The sequence below is a fragment of the Triticum urartu genome, chromosome 5A (genome assembly GCF_056163025.1).
Source record: "Triticum urartu cultivar PI428250 chromosome 5A, HENAU_Tu73, whole genome shotgun sequence".
In the NCBI taxonomy this organism is placed as follows: Eukaryota; Viridiplantae; Streptophyta; class Magnoliopsida; order Poales; family Poaceae; genus Triticum; species Triticum urartu.
The window spans coordinates 597,246,206-597,265,280 of record NC_141877.1 but is presented as its reverse complement, the minus strand read 5'-3'; the positions used below and the strand labels follow the sequence as shown (position 1 = coordinate 597,265,280).

The 19,075-nt window shown below is 47.2% G+C and overlaps 1 protein-coding gene and 1 pseudogene across 1 annotated transcript; both read left to right on the top strand.

Moving 5' to 3' along the window:
* The first annotated feature begins 7,057 nt into the window (after positions 1 to 7,057).
* LOC125529850 (G-type lectin S-receptor-like serine/threonine-protein kinase At4g27290) lies at positions 7,058 to 10,229 on the top strand. The gene is made up of 5 exons (XM_087521958.1): positions 7,058 to 8,680; positions 8,759 to 8,969; positions 9,081 to 9,318; positions 9,391 to 9,541; positions 9,638 to 10,229. The coding sequence occupies exons 1-5, from the start codon at positions 7,073 to 7,075 to the stop codon at positions 9,932 to 9,934; spliced, it is 2,505 nt and encodes an 834-aa protein (XP_087378084.1). The 5' UTR covers positions 7,058 to 7,072; the 3' UTR covers positions 9,935 to 10,229.
* A 3,831-nt stretch (positions 10,230 to 14,060) lies between these two features.
* LOC125528362 (wall-associated receptor kinase 5-like) lies at positions 14,061 to 18,990 on the top strand (annotated as a pseudogene).
* Positions 18,991 to 19,075: the final 85 nt, after the last annotated feature.

Sequence of the window (19,075 nt, the reverse complement as noted above, 5' to 3'; positions counted from 1 at the left end):
ACAAAAGCGTCAGAAATCCTTCTTGCTACCTCTTGAGCATGCGTTGGTTTTCCCTTGAAAAGAAAAGGGTGATGTAGCAAAGTAGCGTAAGTATTTCCCTTAATTTTTGAGAACAAAGGTGTCAATCTAGTAGGAGACAACACGCAAGTCACCTAGTACCTGCACAAACAAACAAGAACCTCGCAATCAACGCGATAAAGGGGTTGTCAATCCCTTCACAGTCACTTACGAAAGTGAGATCTGATAAAGATAATAAGATAAATATTTTTGGTATTTTTGTTGTATAGATTGAAAAGTAAAGATTGCAAAATAAATAGTAAACTAAAATTGTAGATCGGAAACTTATATGATATAAAGTAGACCCCGGGGCCATAGGTTTCACTAATGGCTTCTCTCAAGATAGCATATATTACGGTGGGTGAACAAATTACTACCGGACAATTGATAGAAAAGCGCATAGTTATGATGATATCTAGGTATGATCATGAACATATGCATCACGTCCGTGTCAAGTAGACCGAAACGATTCTGCATCTACTACTATTACTACACACATCGACCGCTATCCAGCATGCATTAAGTTCAAAAGAACAGAGTAACGCATTAGGCAAGATGACATGATGTAGAGGGATAAACTCAAGCAATATGATATAAACCCCATCTTTTTTATCCTCGATGGCAACAATACAATACGTGCCTTGCTGCCCCTGCTATCACTGGGAAAGGACATCGAAAGATTGAACCCAAAGCTAAGCACTTCTCCCATTGCAAGAAAGATCAATCTAGTAGGCCAAACCAAACTGATAATTCGAAGAGACTTGCAAAGATATCAAATCACGCATATAAGAATTCAGAGAAGAATCAAATATTGTTCATAAATAATCTTAATCATAAACCCACAATTCATGGGATCTCGGCAAACACACCACAAAAAGAATTATATCGAATAGATCTCCAAGAACATCGAGGAGAACTTTGTATTGAGATCCAAAGAGAGAGAAGAAGCCATCTAGCTAATAACTATGGACCCGAAGGTCTGTGGTAAACTACCCACACATCATCGGAGAGGCTATGGTGTTGATGTAGAAGCCCTCCGTGATCGAATCCCCCTCCAGCAGATCGCCGGAAAAGGTCCCCAGATGGGATCTCACGGGTACAGAAGGTTGCAGCGGTGGAAAAGTGGTTTCGTGGACCCCCCCCCCCCCCCGATGTTTCCAGGGTATAAGAGTATATATAGGCGAAAGAAGTAGTTCGGTGGAGCTACGAGGGACCCATGAGGGTGGGGGCGCGCCGCCCTACCTCGTGGCCGCCTCGCTGCTTCCTTGACGTCCACTCCAAGTCTCCCGGATTGCGTTTGTTCCAAAAAAGATCCTCGCAAAGGTTTCATTCCGTTTGGATTCCGTTTTGATATTCCTTTTCTGTGAAACACTGAAATAGGAAAAAACAATTTGCACTGGGCTTTTGGTTAATAGGTTAGTCCCCAAAAAATAATATGAAAGTGCATAATAAAGCCCATAAACATCCAAAAACAGGTAATATAATAGCATGGAACAATAAAAAAGTATAGATACGTTGGAGACGTATCACCCACTAACCGCCAGACAATACCAATGAGGTTAACGGGGTCACCCTCGAGGTTGGTTGTCATGGACAGTTCGCACCGCCACCAATAACTACCTCCTCGAGCTTCCCATGCTACCTCCCCTTCCCCAACCTCTCCCATCTAGTTGTCGGCCTCTCCTACACCATCTTCGTCATGCTCCCAACCCAAACCCCGCGCTGATGCCCGACCTAGTGCCATAACAAAGGTCTAGACGGAACTGCATCCACCGCCACCCAACCCCATTGAGGTACCAACGAGAATCGCCTCCCCCGACAGTTGTGAAGATGGTCTACCACTAAAGACACTCCCCACTAACCGCCAGACAGTACCAATGAGGTTAACGGGGTCACCCTCGAGGTCAGTCGTCATGGCCAGTTCACACCGCCACCAATAACTACCTCCTCGAGCTTCCCATGCCACCTCCCCTTCCCCAGCCTCTCCCATCTAGTTGTTGGTTGCTCACCACTCCTCAGCAGACCATCGCACGTCGTTATGTTGCCTCTACCATCTAGCCGTCGGCCTCGTATTCATCATCTTCGTCAAACTCCCAACCCAAACCCTGCTTCAATGCCCGACCTAGTGCCACAACAAAAGTCTTAGAACTGCGCCCATCGCCGCCCAACCCATTGAGGTACTAACGAGAACACCCCCACCCCACACACATAACCCATGGATGCAAAGCAAGGGAGAGAAGGAGATGATTGAAAGGGAAATGGGACCGGGAGGGGGGATTTAGTGGGCCAGGGGTGTCGGAGTGCTACGTGGCTGCTCTCCGGACTCTGGCAAAGCTCTCCGCCCCAACTTTGCTTCCACATTATGGGAGAAAGTGCGCCCGGACCGATAGAGGCCCGTGTTAGATGGCACAACACGTCCGAACTGCGTGTACAAATGTACACGGATGCCCTAAGAAGCTATGGGTTGTTCGTCGAAGACAAAAAAGGGAAAAAAAATTGGTAGAAGAGTGGGTTGTTCGTCGAAGAAGAAAAAATAAACGAAAAAAATCTGGTAGAAGAGTCATCTCCGCGACTCCATCCACCTATTCACTTGTCTCTTCCCTCTCTTTCTCATCCGGAACATAATCTGCGCGCACAACTCCGGCCATCGCCGCCCGGGAAACCGAAGAGGCCCAAATACTTTCCGCGAGCGGGAGCTACCGGCGGGCGAAGCACCGCCTGCTCGCTCTCCCGTCTCCCACCCGCATAATCAATGACTTCGACGTCATCCGCACCCACCCCATGTCCGCCTAAGAGCCTGCGACGGCAAAATCGTCCTTCGCTTCGTCTTCTACAAGGTCCACGTCACCGGCTACCCCGCGCCATGCCTATGGCGATGAGGCGGCCCTGAACACCCTCGCGGGCGAAGGGGTGCTGTCGCATGGTGGCGGGGATGCCCTGCACAAGAGTAATTGACAAAAAACTACCACATTTCACGTATCCGTACCACAGAACTACCACATTTTGAAAACTGACCAAAAACTCCAGATTAGTACTAATTCTGTGAGAAAAAACTACCACTTTCACAAAATGGCCAGTTTAGACGATTTAAACATGTTTATGACAGGAGGGCCCGTTTGTCAGGGCTGACGTGGCGGAAATCGTCAACTCCGTTTATTTTGACTGTCATGTTGACCGTGATGACGGGTCAGGCCCACATGTCATTCTTCTTCTTCCTCCTCTTTCCCTATCTGACATTTTAACAAACACTTCATGTGCTCCCCTACACCACCATCTGGAGCAGCATCCCGTGCGTCGCCGCTCCTCCACCGTCACATCCACCCAGCCCGTCGCCGGAGTGGTCCATCCATGCCAAAGACCTCCTCCTCCGCGCGAAAGAAGCTGGCTCCGGCGCCCTCAGGCCAATGCTCGCCCGCGCCGCACATGGGCACCTCCTCTCCTATGCTCCACGCTCTCCTCGTTCTCTTCTCGGTGGCCGGCGTCCACGACGCGTCCAGCAGCGTCGCGCCCTATTTGATAGCCCTCGGACGGGTGGCCGCGGCCGAAGCACGCGCCGGTGGGGGCAAGGCGAGGCGCAGGGGTGTGGCACGGGCACGGCCAGAAGAAGGCGAGCGCGGGCGGCAGTGGTGCTCCGGCCATGGTGAGCATCAACGACGGCGGGAGCGCGACAGTGGGCGGAGCTAGCGGGGCGTGGCTGGGCATTGTCGGCAGCGGCGCCGGGGCAGCATCAGTGCATCAGTAGGTAGGGGTGCTGTCACTTAACAGGGAGCGGGGAGCAGGAGGAGGAGGAAGAAGGTCGCCGGTGCCACGGGCTGCCGCTGCTCACCGGCGTCGACGCGTCGGCACGGTGGTGCTGCCCGATGCACATAAGGTGCTTGTTGAAATGTCAAACAGAGAAGGAGGGGAGGAAGAAGAAGGTTGATGATGACGTGTGGGTCCCATTTATCATAACGGTTAACTTCACGGTCAAAATAAACAGAGTTGAGTTTGCTGCCGGTCCCACATGTCATAAACAGGTTTAAAATCATAAAAACGGTCATCAACTCAAATTGATAGTTTTTTGTCACGAAATTAGCACTAATTTGAAGTTTTTGGTCAGTTTTTAAAATGTGATAGTTCTGTGAGACGGATACGTGAAATGTGGTAGTTTTTTTGTCAATTACTCCCCTGCACAAGCAACTTGGAGCCGGCATTTCAGCGAACACCTAAGGGGCGTCCTGAATAATCTTGCACGAGCAACCTAGCCAATGCCGGGGCGGCACGATGATCGAGTGATGACACGATGGCAAGCCGGCGAGAGGAATGATCTAAGCCGTCTTCTTCCTTGGCTCCGGTCAAGGCCCATGCCGCCGTTGTTTCCTGTACTGAGGTCAGTCTCTACTCACACATTGCGCGTACTGAGGCCATCGCATTGGTGTGACCAAATACCTGGTAAAAAAATACCTTGGAATAATTCTGAAGCTATTGCAAGTTATATAATTCTGAAGTACTCCTATATACTAGCTGAAAGATGACAGACAAGTCTCTCTCTCCCCCTTTTTTCCGGGGAAGATGACTTGCAAGTCTTACATGTGAATGACCGGCATTTGTAAAGCTATTCCAAGTCCAAGATACGACCTTCACCAAGACAAGTCCTCTTTCTTTTCGCAAAAAAAGAAAAAGGACAAGTCCTCTTTTTTGGCAGGACTTCTCCGCCTTCAGACAAGTCCTCTTTTTTTGCTTTCCAGCAACAGTAGGCATCAGGTTAGAGGTTGGCTTTTGTGTTCACAAATAAATACAGTACTACTACCCAATAGTACTAGTGAAAGAAGGAATATGTCCTCCAATTCGACCTAGAATATCCTCACCAGGAAAAAAACACATATCTTGTTTTAGGAATGTAGCAGTTCCTCTGCCTCTGCTCCTTCATCAGGGCCTCAGGGGGTGAATTGGTGCAAAATCTTACTCCCTCCGATCCATATTAATTGGCAACTTTAGTTCGAAGTTAGTACAACTTTGTACTAAAGCTGCACCAGTTAATATGGATCAGGGAGTGCTGGAATAGACTAGACAAGGCAGAAGAGAGGAACACAAACAAAGGATCCGAATCTGTTTCTGAAACATAACCAGACTTTGCTGAGTACTCGGGGGAGGTGGGGGACATTGAGCACAACTGGTGTACGGAATGTATAAAAATTGACAGTGAGCATAGCAAAATGCATACTATTATAACCCGTTACAATTAGATGATGATTAACTAACAAATTTCAGTCGAACAGCGCGGGCCATTTCGTCGAAATCATCAATAATTGTATCTGTCGAGAATCATATTGCAATCTCTTTCTCGATGTAGATCAACAAGTAATCTCTTAGAAATATGTCTCCATTTTATTACGGAGTCTTGTTTTAACAAGTTTTATTGTTGTTGAAAATGCACACTCTGTTGTTGCGGCTGATACCAGTAAAAGAAGAACAACTCGAATTAATCTACATTTCTTTTATGTTGCTATAATTTCCATAGATTCAGTAAAAACCAGACCCACAAATGAATACTGCAAATTAGGAGATCAGAGTGCACGATCTTTCATCTTGAACATGTGTGACTGTGTGTGTTAGCTTCCTGATGTGCTCCAAACTGAAGAAGAAAAAAAATAAAGTTCTTGATGTGCCTCGTTACAGTCGTCCTAGATCTTGGCCTTGTAAGAACAGAATTTGCAGAGAGAGGAGAAGCTCCAAGAATGAGAAATAAGCAAAGGGGGGGGGGGGGGGGGGGGGGCGCAGGAATGGCTCCCTCCATAGCTGAAGGAGAGCAGGTCAAAGGGCTTCTCACTTTTTAGTGGGATCTTCTGTGAGTAGCACATGTGCTTTTATTATTTTGCTAAAATGCTCTCCGGGAGAAACACATACAAGAGGCCACATAGCTTTTTTACATAAATAATCGGGGGCCTTCAGAAAAATTCATACAGAAATAATCGTGGGTCTTCAGAATAAGTTTTTTTTTTTTGACAAAGGTCTTCAGAATAAGTTGGGCGGCTGGTGGTAAGCTAATCTAGTGCGGCTGCTAACCGAGAACGACACTCTAGGTCAAGTTTCACAGTCCAAGGAATGGCTGAAGTTGACCTAGAATGAATTGATTAGGCAGAATAATATATCAAGGAAGGGACAACCCCCATAGTTAATCCCCTTCTAATTTTCAGCACAGTAGTGACTAGATTGCATTCTGTTAACTTATCCATCATTCAGCACCATAATGTTGTTGGGTGTGTCTACCTTTCAATCAGCCTTGCTCGTGTACCAGATATAAGAAGGATCCATACTACTATCGGAGGTGAAGTCTTTCACTCACCAACCTAAAACCTCTGCATTGAACCACCACAAGAGTTAGGCCCTGTTCGGGAATCGTCCAGCTCCACGGAATACGGGAGCGGACGGAGCGCCACTTTGGCAACTCCCAGAAAATACGCTGCGGGCCGCTCCGCTCGGCTGCTCCAGGAGCGGAGCTGCGGAGGCGGAGAGCTGCCGAACAGGCTCTTACTCTGCAAGTTCAAATTCCCAGCCTCTTCCAGCCCTGAGTGCCTGGATATTCAGTATTCATCGACTATCCCATCCATGGCTCCTCCGGCCTTCCCCCTCCTTCTACTCAGCCAAATCCATAAACTTCTTTCAATTTAATGCACTGCGATGCAAAACAGTCTGCGTTTTCTCGAAAAAATTATAACTACGAAGCATGCACAAAGTATATACGTAATCGCAGGATGAGAGACAAGTCTTACTACAATATTTGCAAAACTTAATCAGGGAAGGGAAAAAACAGAGCCTGCTGTATACCAGGTCAATGGAACCTTCCTATTGAATTATTCCATGATATACTGGATGACAAACTTTTGACCTCACATTCATCAACAATGACTCTGAATACTCACCAACCTAAAAACCTCTATATCCAAGCACCACCACGAGTTAGGCAGAAAGTTCAAACTCCCATGCTCCTGCCAGCTCTGGGTGGGTGGGTGGGTGTTCTTCCAAGCTGCCATCCATGGCTCCTCTCATCTTCCTCCTCCTACTCAGCCAAGTCCTTGTCTGCACAGCCGTTGATATCATCAACTCCACCTCACCGTTGTCTGGGACGACACACAGGATTGTATCCCAGGGCAAGAAATTCACCTTGGGATTCTACTCCCCGACACAAGGTAACACCACCTCTTCCAGCTCCAACACCTACTACATAGCCATATGGTACAGCGACATACTGCCGGTGACGACGGTGTGGACGGCGACCACCGACGTGCCGGTTTCCGACCCGACCAGAGCCGCCTTGGCCATGGGCAGCGATGGCAACCTTGTCCTCTTTGACCAATACAGGAACAGGGAGCTGTGGTCGACCAACGTGAGCGTACCCTCCAACTCCACCATGGCCATCATCAGGGACACCGGTAGCCTCGACCTCACCGACGCCTCGAATTCATCCATAATTTATTGGCGGAGCATAGACCATCCAACAAACACCTGGCTTCCAGGGGGGAAGCTCGGGCTGAACAAGATCACCGGCGTGAGCCAGAGGCTTGTTCCTTGGAAGAACACGGCAGACCCATCTCCAGGGCTGTTCACGCTGGAGCTGGAGCTGGAGCTGGACCCAAACGGCACGCCACAGCTTTTCATCCAGTGGAATCTGTCCATAACCTACTGGTCCAGTGGCCCTTGGAACGGCCATAACTTTAGCCTTGCACCGGAGATGACAGTCGGTTTCACATTCGACTTCCCATTCATCAACAACGACACTGAAGGCTACCTCTTCTACTCGCTGAGGGATGACTCGGTCATCTCGCGGTTCATCATCGACGTGGGCGGGCAGATCAAGCATCTGTCATGGGTGGATTCCTCACAGCAGTGGATGTTAGTCTGGGCCCAGCCACCGATCCAGTGCGAGGTCTACGCGCTCTGTGGGGCATACGGCAGCTGCAACCTCAATGCCCTGACGCACTGCAACTGTGTCAAGGGGTTCAGCCAGAAGGTTCAGAGTGACTGGGACCTCCAGGATTACAGCGGCGGGTGCAAGAGGAACACGCCATTGCATTGCCAGACCAACTCGACTTCTGCACATGCACAGACTCATCAGTCTGACAAGTTCTATGTCATGGAAGATGTGTTGCTACCTGATAACGCTCAGGGTGCAGTGGCTACAAGCTCTCACGAATGTCAGGTGGTGTGTCTGGATAGCTGCTCTTGCACCGCTTACACTTACAATCACACTGGGTGCTTCATTTGGCACGGGGACCTCGTTAACCTCCGAGAGCAGTACAGGGGAAATGGAGGAGGCGATCTCCTCCTCAGGCTCGCAGCATCCGAGCTGGCAGACCCAAAAAAGCCCAAGATGGTGATCATTGGTGTAGCTGCTGGTGTAGGCTTGATAATGCTTGCAATGTTCTTCCGATATCAGAAATGCTGCCGAGACAGAAGAAGTCATTGGGTATCCGAGAATGCTGGGATGATAGCCGCACCGACTGGCTTCAGGTACAATGATCTATTGGACGATATTCAAAGTATTGATTCGCTGCTTCTTGATCTATCAACGCTACGAGTTGCTACGAATGACTTCGGCAAAGGAAATATGCTTGGTGCAGGAGGTTTTGGTATGGTTCATAAGGTACAAATCATGCCGTGTCCCGTAAACTTTATCTAACTTTATGTATTTATTTACCAATGAGTATCTTGTCTTGCACAGGGAGTCCTACCTGACGGTAAACAAATAGCAGTAAAAAGGCTATGCCAGAGTTCCAAGCAAGGGATAGGGGAGTGGAAAAGTGAACTTGTCCTGGTTGCTAAGCTTCGCCACAGGAATCTTGTAAGCCTCATTGGCATTTGTTTGGAAGAACAAGAGAAAATACTTGTGTATGAATTTATGCCCAACAGAAGCCTTGATACCATTCTTTTTGGTACACAACCTTTTCACCATTAGTTTCTCAAGGAATATTTTCACTATGGCTGAGCTTCAATAAGAGTACTTTCACTGCAATGCTGATACTTCTTGTTTGAACGAATGGCAGATTCGGAGAAATGTAAGGACCTAGATTGGGGAAGGAGATTCAAGATTATCAACGGAGTTGCTAGGGGATTACAATATCTCCACGAAGATTCTCAGCTGAAGATAGTTCACCGGGACCTGAAAGCAAGCAACATCCTGTTGGACTTTGATTACAACCCTAAGATTTCTGACTTCGGCCTAGCAAAGATATTTGGAGGGGATCAATCAGAAGATGTCACCAGCCGTATCGCTGGAACATAGTAAGCATAGTTAGCATTTCTCAGTTAAAACGCACACAGGACACAAAATTAATTATGTTCTTATTATTGCAGCGGATACATGTCGCCTGAATACGCCATGCATGGTCAGTACTCAACAAAGTCGGATGCGTTCAGCTTCGGTGTTTTGGTTTTAGAGATCGTCACAGGAAGAAGAAACAGTGGCTCCTGCACCTCCGAGAAATACGTTTACCTCGTAAACCTTGTAAGTACTCACGAACCAACGTTAGTAAACTCTGCGCGTGTGGCTCAATCCCCACCGTAATAACCGAGCAATTTGGAATTTACCGATTCGGTGCAGGTATGGGAGCACTGGGTCAGGGGAAATGTCATCGAGCTGATCGACGCATCGCTTAGCAGGCATCCTTCTCCCACTGAACAGGTGCTGAAGTGCATCAAAATCGGGCTACTGTGTGTGCAGAACAGGCCTAAAGACAGGCCGACAATGTCGTCGGTAAACGTCATGCTTAGCAGCCACAATGTTCGTCTCCCTCCTGTTTCCATGCCGGCCTTCTGTGACGGGTTGAACGGGTTCACTGATAATTCAGAAGCGGCGTCCTCAAATGGGGTAACCATGACAAGGCTCGACCCAAGATGAGCCTTGGAGCAGTCGCTGAGCCAGTTTGGACTAGTGTTAATTTACAGTCTGTTTAGAGACCACCTGGTGGCTATGATGAAAAGTCATATATGTTCCTCCAAGATTGTCTTCAGTTTCAGTTTTGCTGTGAAGAGGCGTCAGGGTATTGCCGTTGGGAAAAAAATGTCAGCGGCACTATTGCGATATGCGCCTTACCCTTGAGCAACTGCATTTGTCAGTAAGTGTTTTTTTAGAATGACGCTCTAACTTCATTCAAATTCAAGAAAAATACAGGTACAATGCTTCGGATCATAGATCCATGAAATTATAAAGTTACTCCTGCAACGAAGAAATAAAATGAAATTTCTTAGATACAACTTCTCGGTGGCACCAATCTTTGCAACACGAAATATTGCAAGGCTTCGGTAAAGAGACTGCGGTCATACAAAACGCGTGCCAAAAGAACAGTTGGGCATGCCAGCTGCCTTTGTTTCAGTGGATGCGGGGTGCGTAGCTACTTGAAGCAATGAACTAGCCCATGGAAGAACTCGGCTTGAGGATTTGGTTTTGGGTCCAAGTCACAAAATATTTCAAGTTCTTGTCTATCCAAACTAAGCGGGACAGATGTATCACATCATGCAGTTTAAAAAAGATCGATTAGCTTTTTCCTAGGTGACATGTAATTGACCACGTCGAAGCATTCCATGCACAATATATACCATTACAGTACATATTACAACATCTATATATTGTTGCAGGAAACATCCCCGTCGAAGACCCGACTCTTTCCAAGTCTCCCTCCGATTACATTTCCAAAACTCCATCAAAACCTGGTTGATTGATTGGTTGCATTAACACCTGTTGATTGCTCCAATCGGTCAAGATAATTGTGTCATTGATCAGATCAAGGCTGATGCAGAAGCATTGGGCGCTGGGAAGTTCAGGGCGTTTTCCTCTGCAGCTCTGATGTCATGTACATTTTCCTCTGCAGCTCTGATGTCATGTACATTTTCCTTGGGTTGCACTCCTGGGTTGTTTCTCCTTTGTTTTCTTCGGACGTCGTGGTCGTGGAATGGATTGCTTCCTATAAAACAGATGCAGGTCTCCTGAGCAGGTGGTCCGCGGCACACGAGAGGGAGGTCTGAGAGCCCCGCGCGATGTCGAACCGCACGCATCTTCTGCTTCGTCTCCGGCCAACTTTTCTTCTGCTCCGCCTTGCCCTCTTGGCTACGGCGGACGGTGGGCCGGCCGCACGGACGGCGGCGAGGCCAGGCTAGCCGATGAGGTGCAGCGACGTGGACATCTCGTACCCGTTCGGCATCGGGGAGCGGTGCGCCGTCAACCGAGGGTTCGCACTCCGCTGCAACTCGACCATAGGCGTGAAGGAAATATGCCCTAGAGGCAATAATAAAGTTATTATTTTTTTCCTTATTTCATGATAAATGTTTATTATTCATGCTAGAATTATATTAACCGGAAACATAATACATGTGTGAATACATAGACAAACAAAGTGTCACTAGTATGCCTCTACTTGACTAGCTCGTTGATCGAAGATGGTTATGTTTCCTAACCATAGACATGTGTTGTCATTTGATTAACGGGATCACATCATTAGGAGAATGATGTGATTGACATGACCCATTCCATTAGCTTAGCACCCGATCGTTTAGTATGTTGCTATTGCTTTCTTCATGACTTATACATGTTCCTATGACTATGAGATTATGCAACTCCCGTTTGCCGGAGGAACACTTTGTGTGCTACCAAACATCACAACGTAACTGGGTGATTATAAAGGAGCTTTATAGGTGTCTCCAAAGGTACATGTTGGGTTGGCATATTTCGAGATTGGGATTTGTCACTCCGATTGTCGGAGAGGTATCTCTGGGCCCTCTCGGTAATGCACATCACATAAGCCTTGCAAGCATTGCAACTAATGAGTTAGTTGCGAGATGATTTATTACAGAACGAGTAAAGAGACTTGCCGGTAACGAGATTGAACTAGGTATTGAGATACCGACGATCGAATCTCAGGCAAGTAACATACCGATGACAAAGGGAACAACGTATGTTGTTATGCGGTCTGACCGATAAAGATCTTCGTAGAATATGTGGGAGCCAATATGAGCATCCAGGTTCCGCTATTGGTTATTGACTGGAGACGTGTCTCGGTCATGTCTACTGTTAAATTGTGATCCAAATTCCAGTACCGTATTGGACTAGATGTAGTACATACGGTGTGGGCCTTTTGCGTTGGTACCGACGCGTACGAGTACAACTCGTTTACTTGTCCTACAAGGACTCCTATGTGTTGCCCCTCATATATACCCCATGTAGTTGCACCTCAGACGGTCTGTCGTCTCGTGCTTGTAATACTCCTCCTCATAGTGATTGCGCCTTCGTGCGTCCGTGGTTTTCTCCCGCAAGGGTTTCCACGTAAAAATCTGTGTCTCTCTGTCTCGTTTATTCTCGTTATTATCTAACATCTACATTGTTCTCGAACCCGTAGGGTCCGCACGCTTAATGTTATGATGACAGTTTCATTATGAGTTTATATATTTTGATGTACCGAAGGAGTTCGGAGTCCCGGATATGATCACGGACATGACGAGGAGTCTCGAAATGGTCGAGACATAAAGATTGATATATTGGAAGCCTATGTTTGGACATCGGAAGTGTTCCGGGTGAAATCGGTATTTTACCGGAGTACCGGGAGGTTACCGGAACCCCCCGGTAACCTAATGGGCCTTAATGGGCCTAGTGGAGGAAGAGGAGAGGAGGCCTAGGGGCTGCCGCGCGCCCTCCCCCCCCCCCCCCCCGAGTCCGAATTGGACAAGGAGCCTCCCCCTTTCCTTTCTTCCCTCTCTTCCTTCTTCCACAAGTCCTAGTCCAACTAGGGAAAGGGAGGGAGTCTCCTCCTGCGCGCCTCCTCCTAGGGCCGGCCGCACCCCCCCTTGGCTCCTTTATATACGGGGACAGGGGCACCCCTAGACACACAAGTTGAACTAGGTATTGAGATACGGACGATCGAATCTCGGGCAAGTAACATACCGATGACAAAGGGAACAATGTATGTTGTTATGCAGTCTGACCGATAAAGATATTCGTAGAATATGTGGGAGCCAATATGAGCATCCAGGTTCCGCTATTGGTTATTGACTGGAGACGTGTCTCGGTCATGTCTACATTGTTCTCGAACCCGTAGGGTCCGCACGCTTAACGTTACGATGACAGTTTCATTATGAGGTTATATATTTTGATGTACCGAAGGAGTTTGGAGTCCCGGATATGATCACAGACATGACGAGGAGTCTCGAAATGATCGAGACATAAATATTGATATATTGGAAGCCTATGTTTGGACATCGGAAGTGTTCCGGGTGAAATCGGTATTTTACCGGAGTACCGGGAGGTTACCGGAACCCCCCGGTAACCTAATGGGCCTTAATGGGCCTAGTGGAGGAAGAGGAGAGGAGGCCTAGGGGCTGCCGCGCGCCCTCCCCCCCCCCCCCCCAAGTCCGAATTGGACAAGGAGCCCCCCCCTTTCCTTTCTTCCCTCTCTTCCTTCTTCCACAAGTCCTAGTCCAACTAGGGAAAGGGAGGGAGTCCTACTCCCGGTAGGAGTAGGACTCCTCCTGCGCACCTCCTCCTAGGGCCGGCCGCACCCCCCCCCTTGGCTCCTTTATATACAGGGGCAGGGGGCACCCCTAGACACATAAGTTGATCTCTAAGATCGTTCTCTTAACCGTGTGCGGTGCCCCCTTCCACCATACTCCTCGATAATATTGTAGTGGTGCTTAGGCGAAGCCCTGCGACAGTTGAACATCAAGATCGTCACCACGCCGTCGTGCTGACGGAACTCTTCCCCGACACTTTGCTGGATTGGAGTCCAGGGATCGTCATCGAGCTAAACGTGTGCTAGAACTCGGAGGTGCCGTAGTTTCGGTAGTTGATCGGTCGGGCCGTGAAGACGTACGACTACATCAACCGCGTTGTCATAACGCTTACGCTTTCGGTCTACGAGGGTACGTAGATTATACTCTCCCCTCTCGTTGCTATGCATCACCATGATCTTGCGTGTGCGTAGGAATTTTTTTGAAATTACTACGTTCCCCAACAAGACGGCAACAGCAGCAGCAGCATGATGCCCATCATCGGCCGAAACCTCGAGGTGACGAGGATCTCCGTGCCGGACAGCAAGGTCTGGATCAGGTGCTACAACCCGGCCAACGGCGAGATATGGCACCACAATCGTGCGTGGGTGGACATGACACGGCTGCCCTGCTGGTTCTCGGACGTGGACAACAAGCTCTTCGTCATCGGGTGCAACTCGTGAAAATGTTTTACGAAACCATGATTCAGCCGAACCTACGCTCGACATCATTGATTTCTAGACACTATTCATGAAGATCCATGCATGGTTGATTAAAAAACACAGTTGACATACATGTCTATTCATGAGGATCCATGCATGATTGATTAAAAAATGCAGTTGGCATGCATGTCACAGATCCACATGTAGTAGGATGTTAAATCGTACGACATAGACCATAGGTTCGGCTGAACCATGGTCCTGAATCATGTCTCTCGTGCAACTCGTTGGGCTATGCGAGGGGTGTCTCTGTAAGTACAACAACCTACTACTCTCCTACTCCTTTGGCTAGTACTCCCTCCATCCCAAAAATGTCTCAACTTTGTACAAAATTGTACTTCCTCTGTTCGAAAATACTTGTCATCAAAATGGATAAAAAGGGATATAGTATTAAACTTGAGACATTTATTTTGAAACGGAGGGAGTATAAAAGATGCACTTTATATATACAACATGCCTCTATCATTTTCATTTTATTTTTCTTTGCTCGTATATAAAAATCAGGATGTGTAATGTCAAAATATATAGAATACCATGTCTGCTGATAATTTTTTTTCATGATATATACAATTATATTGTGTGTGTAGCCATGGTGTGGTTTAAATGTGCATTTAGGTGCGTCTTCTATTAGTGAGGGCACTTCCTTAAGGGTATATGTTCGGCTTAGGAAGGTTTAGTTCAGCTTAATGAGGATTGCCAGCTCAATCCCATTAATCCCAGCTAATCCCTCCTAACCGGAACGTGGCCTAATAGAGGAGGAGTTGCTCGAGGAAGACAAGTTCACAAAGTACGGCAAGCATGAAGAGGTGGGGTAAGTGGGCCCGACAAATGAGACACTTTCATTTTCTTAGAACATATACAACCATAGAGGCACACCACCATATATATGCACCCCGCACAACTATATATGAGCAACTATAAGACTAAAATTGACAGGGCTAGAAATTGAAGAAGTCACTATAGGCGCCTTGATGCCAACGGAATCATCGCCCCTCCAAAAGAATAGCTGCATCGATGTGACAACAAAACGTTAAACTAGAGGTTGATTTGGTTCTTGGTGAGCTAGGGGCAAAACCACCTCCGCTAACCACCCAAGTTATACTATGTTCACAGTGGAGACAATTCCATCCGAAAGGAAAAAAATGGGTGTACATAATCTTGGGTTAAATACAATTAGTACAACTCATTTTGTTTGCCTACTTGTTCTTGAATTTGATATTAGAGGTTCAAATTAGCAAAACAGATCCCTCCGTTTCAAAATAAATGTCTTTTGTAAGTATAAATTATGATAAGAATCCTTAAATTGAGTAAGTTTGAAGAATATATTAATTGGATTCAATGAGTGACTATTCTTTCAAGGAGGGGCATTATCCCGTAGGTATCAAGGCATTAGCATTCAATATGTCCTCGCTAAAAATGATGAACACAAATGTGGCTACTTAATAGTATTTCCAAGCTATCTCTTGATTATTGTTCTTGATTAAAGTTAGAATGGTGATAAGGGAACGATGTTCCTCATCACGCTCAAAAAATCATGTAGGCCGTAATAGGATGATACTCGACATGCAACGGGAGACCCTTAAACGGCACATGCTCCCACCGCGGTGGCTGCTGCCAAGCGGACATCCCGAAGAATTTGAACTACTTTCAATCATATCTAAACGAGTATTACAATAGCACAGACCCTGATCAGCCCTGCAGCTACGTTGTGATGATGGAGAAGGCGGGCTTTAGTTTCAGCACCACATACCTAACATCGACAGTGTTCAACGAGACTTACAAGGGGAAACCCCCGGCCGTGTTGGACTGGAACGTAGGACCCTGGTCGTGTGATGAAGCCAAGAGAAACATGAGCTCCTACGCATGTACTGGTCGGAACAACGAATGTGTCAACTCCCCGAACCAGCCTGGTTACCGCTGCAAGTGCTCAGCTGGGTACCATACATCAATGGCGGATGCACAGGTCTTCTAGCTCTCTGCCTCTCTAATTTATTGTGTCGTAAGAGTTTGTGACAGATTTACCGAGTTTGTGAGAAAGTTAGTTGATCTAGCTTCAAATTTGTCATTGCAGATATCGATGAGTGTCTTGACAGTGCCACTTATCCTTGCGTGGGTATGTGCGCCAACACGGTGGGAAGTTTCACATGTCCCTGCCCACCAGGAAAGCAGATGATCTAGGGTGTTTGCGTGCCATATCAAAGGCATGCTTGGGTGATGCCTACCGTTGGTATGTCAATCAATTTCTCTCTTCAATATACTAAGAAATACTCCATCTGTCCCATAATATAAGATTTATTATAACCGATATACTAGGAGACTTGTATTATCCTGAGTAATCTGCTATCTGTTTGGCCTGGGTTCTAAATTGACGTGTACTTACGCAGGTGCAAGTATCGGATTTGTTGCCCTTGTGGTTCTTGATACGCCCATTTTGCATCATGCTTTTATATCAATATTTATTGCATTATGGGTTGTTATTACACGTTATGTCACAATACTTATGCCTATTCTCTCTTATTCTACAAGGTTTACATAAACAGGGAGAATGCCGGCAGGTGGGATTCTGGCTGGAAAAGGAGCAAATATTAGAGACCTATTCTGCACAGCTCCAAAAGTCCTGAAACTTCACGGATGATATTTTCCAAATATATAAAAAACATTGAGCGCAAGAACTTCACCAGGGGGGCCACACCCTGCCCACGAGGGTGGGGGGCGCGCCCTACCCCCCTGGGCGCGCCCCCCTACCTCGTGGGCCCCCTGGTGACCCTCTGGTGACCATCTTCTGCTATATGGACTTTTTCGATGGGAAAATAATCATAAGCCATCTTCTCGGACGAAACTCCGCCGCCACGAGGCGGAACCAATCTAGGGTTCTGGCGGGGCTGTTATGCCGGGGAAACTTTCCTCCAAGAGGGGGAAATCATCGCCATCGTCATCACCAACGCTCCTCTCATCGGGAGAGGGCAATCTCCATCAACATCTTCATCAGCACCATCTCATCTCAAAACCCTAGTTCATCTCTTGTATCCAATTCTTGTCTTCAAGTCCGGGATTGGTGCTAGTAGGTTGCTAGTAGTGTTAATTACTCCTTGTAGTTGATGCTAGTTGGTTTAATTGGTGGAAGATCATATGTTCAGATCCTATATGCACATTCATACCCCTCTGATTATGATCATGTTTATGCTTTGTGAGTAGTCACTTTTGTTCCTGAGGACATGGGAGAAGTCTTGCTATTAGTAGTCATGTGAATTTGGTATTCGTTTGATATTTTGATGAGATGTATGTTGTCTCTTCTCTAGTGGTGTTATGTGAACGTCGACTACATGACACTTCACCATTGTTTGGGCCTAGAGGAAGGCATTGGGAAGTAATAAGTAGATGATGGGTTGCTAGAGTGACAGAAGCTTAAACCCTAGTTTATGCGTTGCTTCGTAAGGGGCTGATTTGGATCCATATGTTTCATGCTATGGTTAGGTTTACCTTAATACTTTTGTTGTATTTGCGGATGCTTGCAATAGAGGTTAATCATAAGTGGGATGCTTGTCCAAGTAAGGGCAGCACCCAAGCACCGGTCCACCCACATACCAAATTATCAAAGTACCGAATGCGAATCATATGAGCGTGATGAAAACTAGCTTGACGATATTCCCATGTGTCCTCGGGAGCGCTTTACATCATATAAGAGTTTGTCCAGGCTTGTCCTTTGCTACAAAAAGGATTGGGCCACCTTGCTGCACCTTATTTATTTTTGTTACTTGTTGCTCGTTACAAATTATCTTATCACAAAACTATCTGTTACCACTTATTTCAGTACTTGCAGAGAATACCTTGCTGGAAACCGCTTATCATTTCCTTCTGCTTCTCGTTGGGTTCGACACTCTTACTTATCGAAAGGACTACGATAGATCCCCTATACTTGTGGGTCATCAGTTCTCTTCACCTGCGGATACCTTGTTAAGGAAAGACGAAGGACAGAGTCCATCAAACATAAGTATTTTCGGCAGCATGACGACATGCTTCTATTTGAAAAAATGAAGTCACAACAAGGAGTTTCTTTCAAGATATTCTCAGAGGAGCTACAGCAAGCCACCGACAAGTTTGACGAGAAGCACATCATCGGCTATGGAGGACATGGCACCGTCTACAGGGGGCTTCTCGACAGTGGCGTCGAGGTTGCCGTCAAAAGACGCAAGACCATCGACGAGAAGAACAAGAAAGAGTTCGGTCGGGAGATGTTGATCCTATCTCAGATAAACCACAGGAACATCGTCAAGTTGTTGGGATGCTGCCTCGAGGTTGAAGTGCCCACGTTGGTGTACGAGTTCGTCCGAGATGGCACGTTGTACCAACTCATCCATGGCAGCCCCGTCAAGCGCATCTCCCTAGCAGCTCGTCTGTAGATTGCCCATGATTCTGCTGAAGCTCTCGCCTACCTGCACTCTTGGGCGTCGCCACCCATCCTCCATGGCGACGTCAAGTCCTCCAACATCCTCCTCGATGGTGGCCTCACGGCCAAGGTCTCCGACTTCGGCGCCTCCATCCTAGCACCGGCAGACAAGTCACAGTTCGTCACGCTCGTGCAAGGAACCTGTGGCTACCTCGACCCGGAGTTGCTTATATCCTGGAACGGGATGCACGTCCCGCTGGGAGTGGTAGGGGCCATGCGAAGTCCTTCAACAGTGTAGAGTTTTATGTTCAACTCCCACCCACTGTTTACCTTCAGAGCTTTTTTTGTGGTGTCTCTGCCACCCAAATGAATTCAGTTTCCATTAATATACTTGGATGTA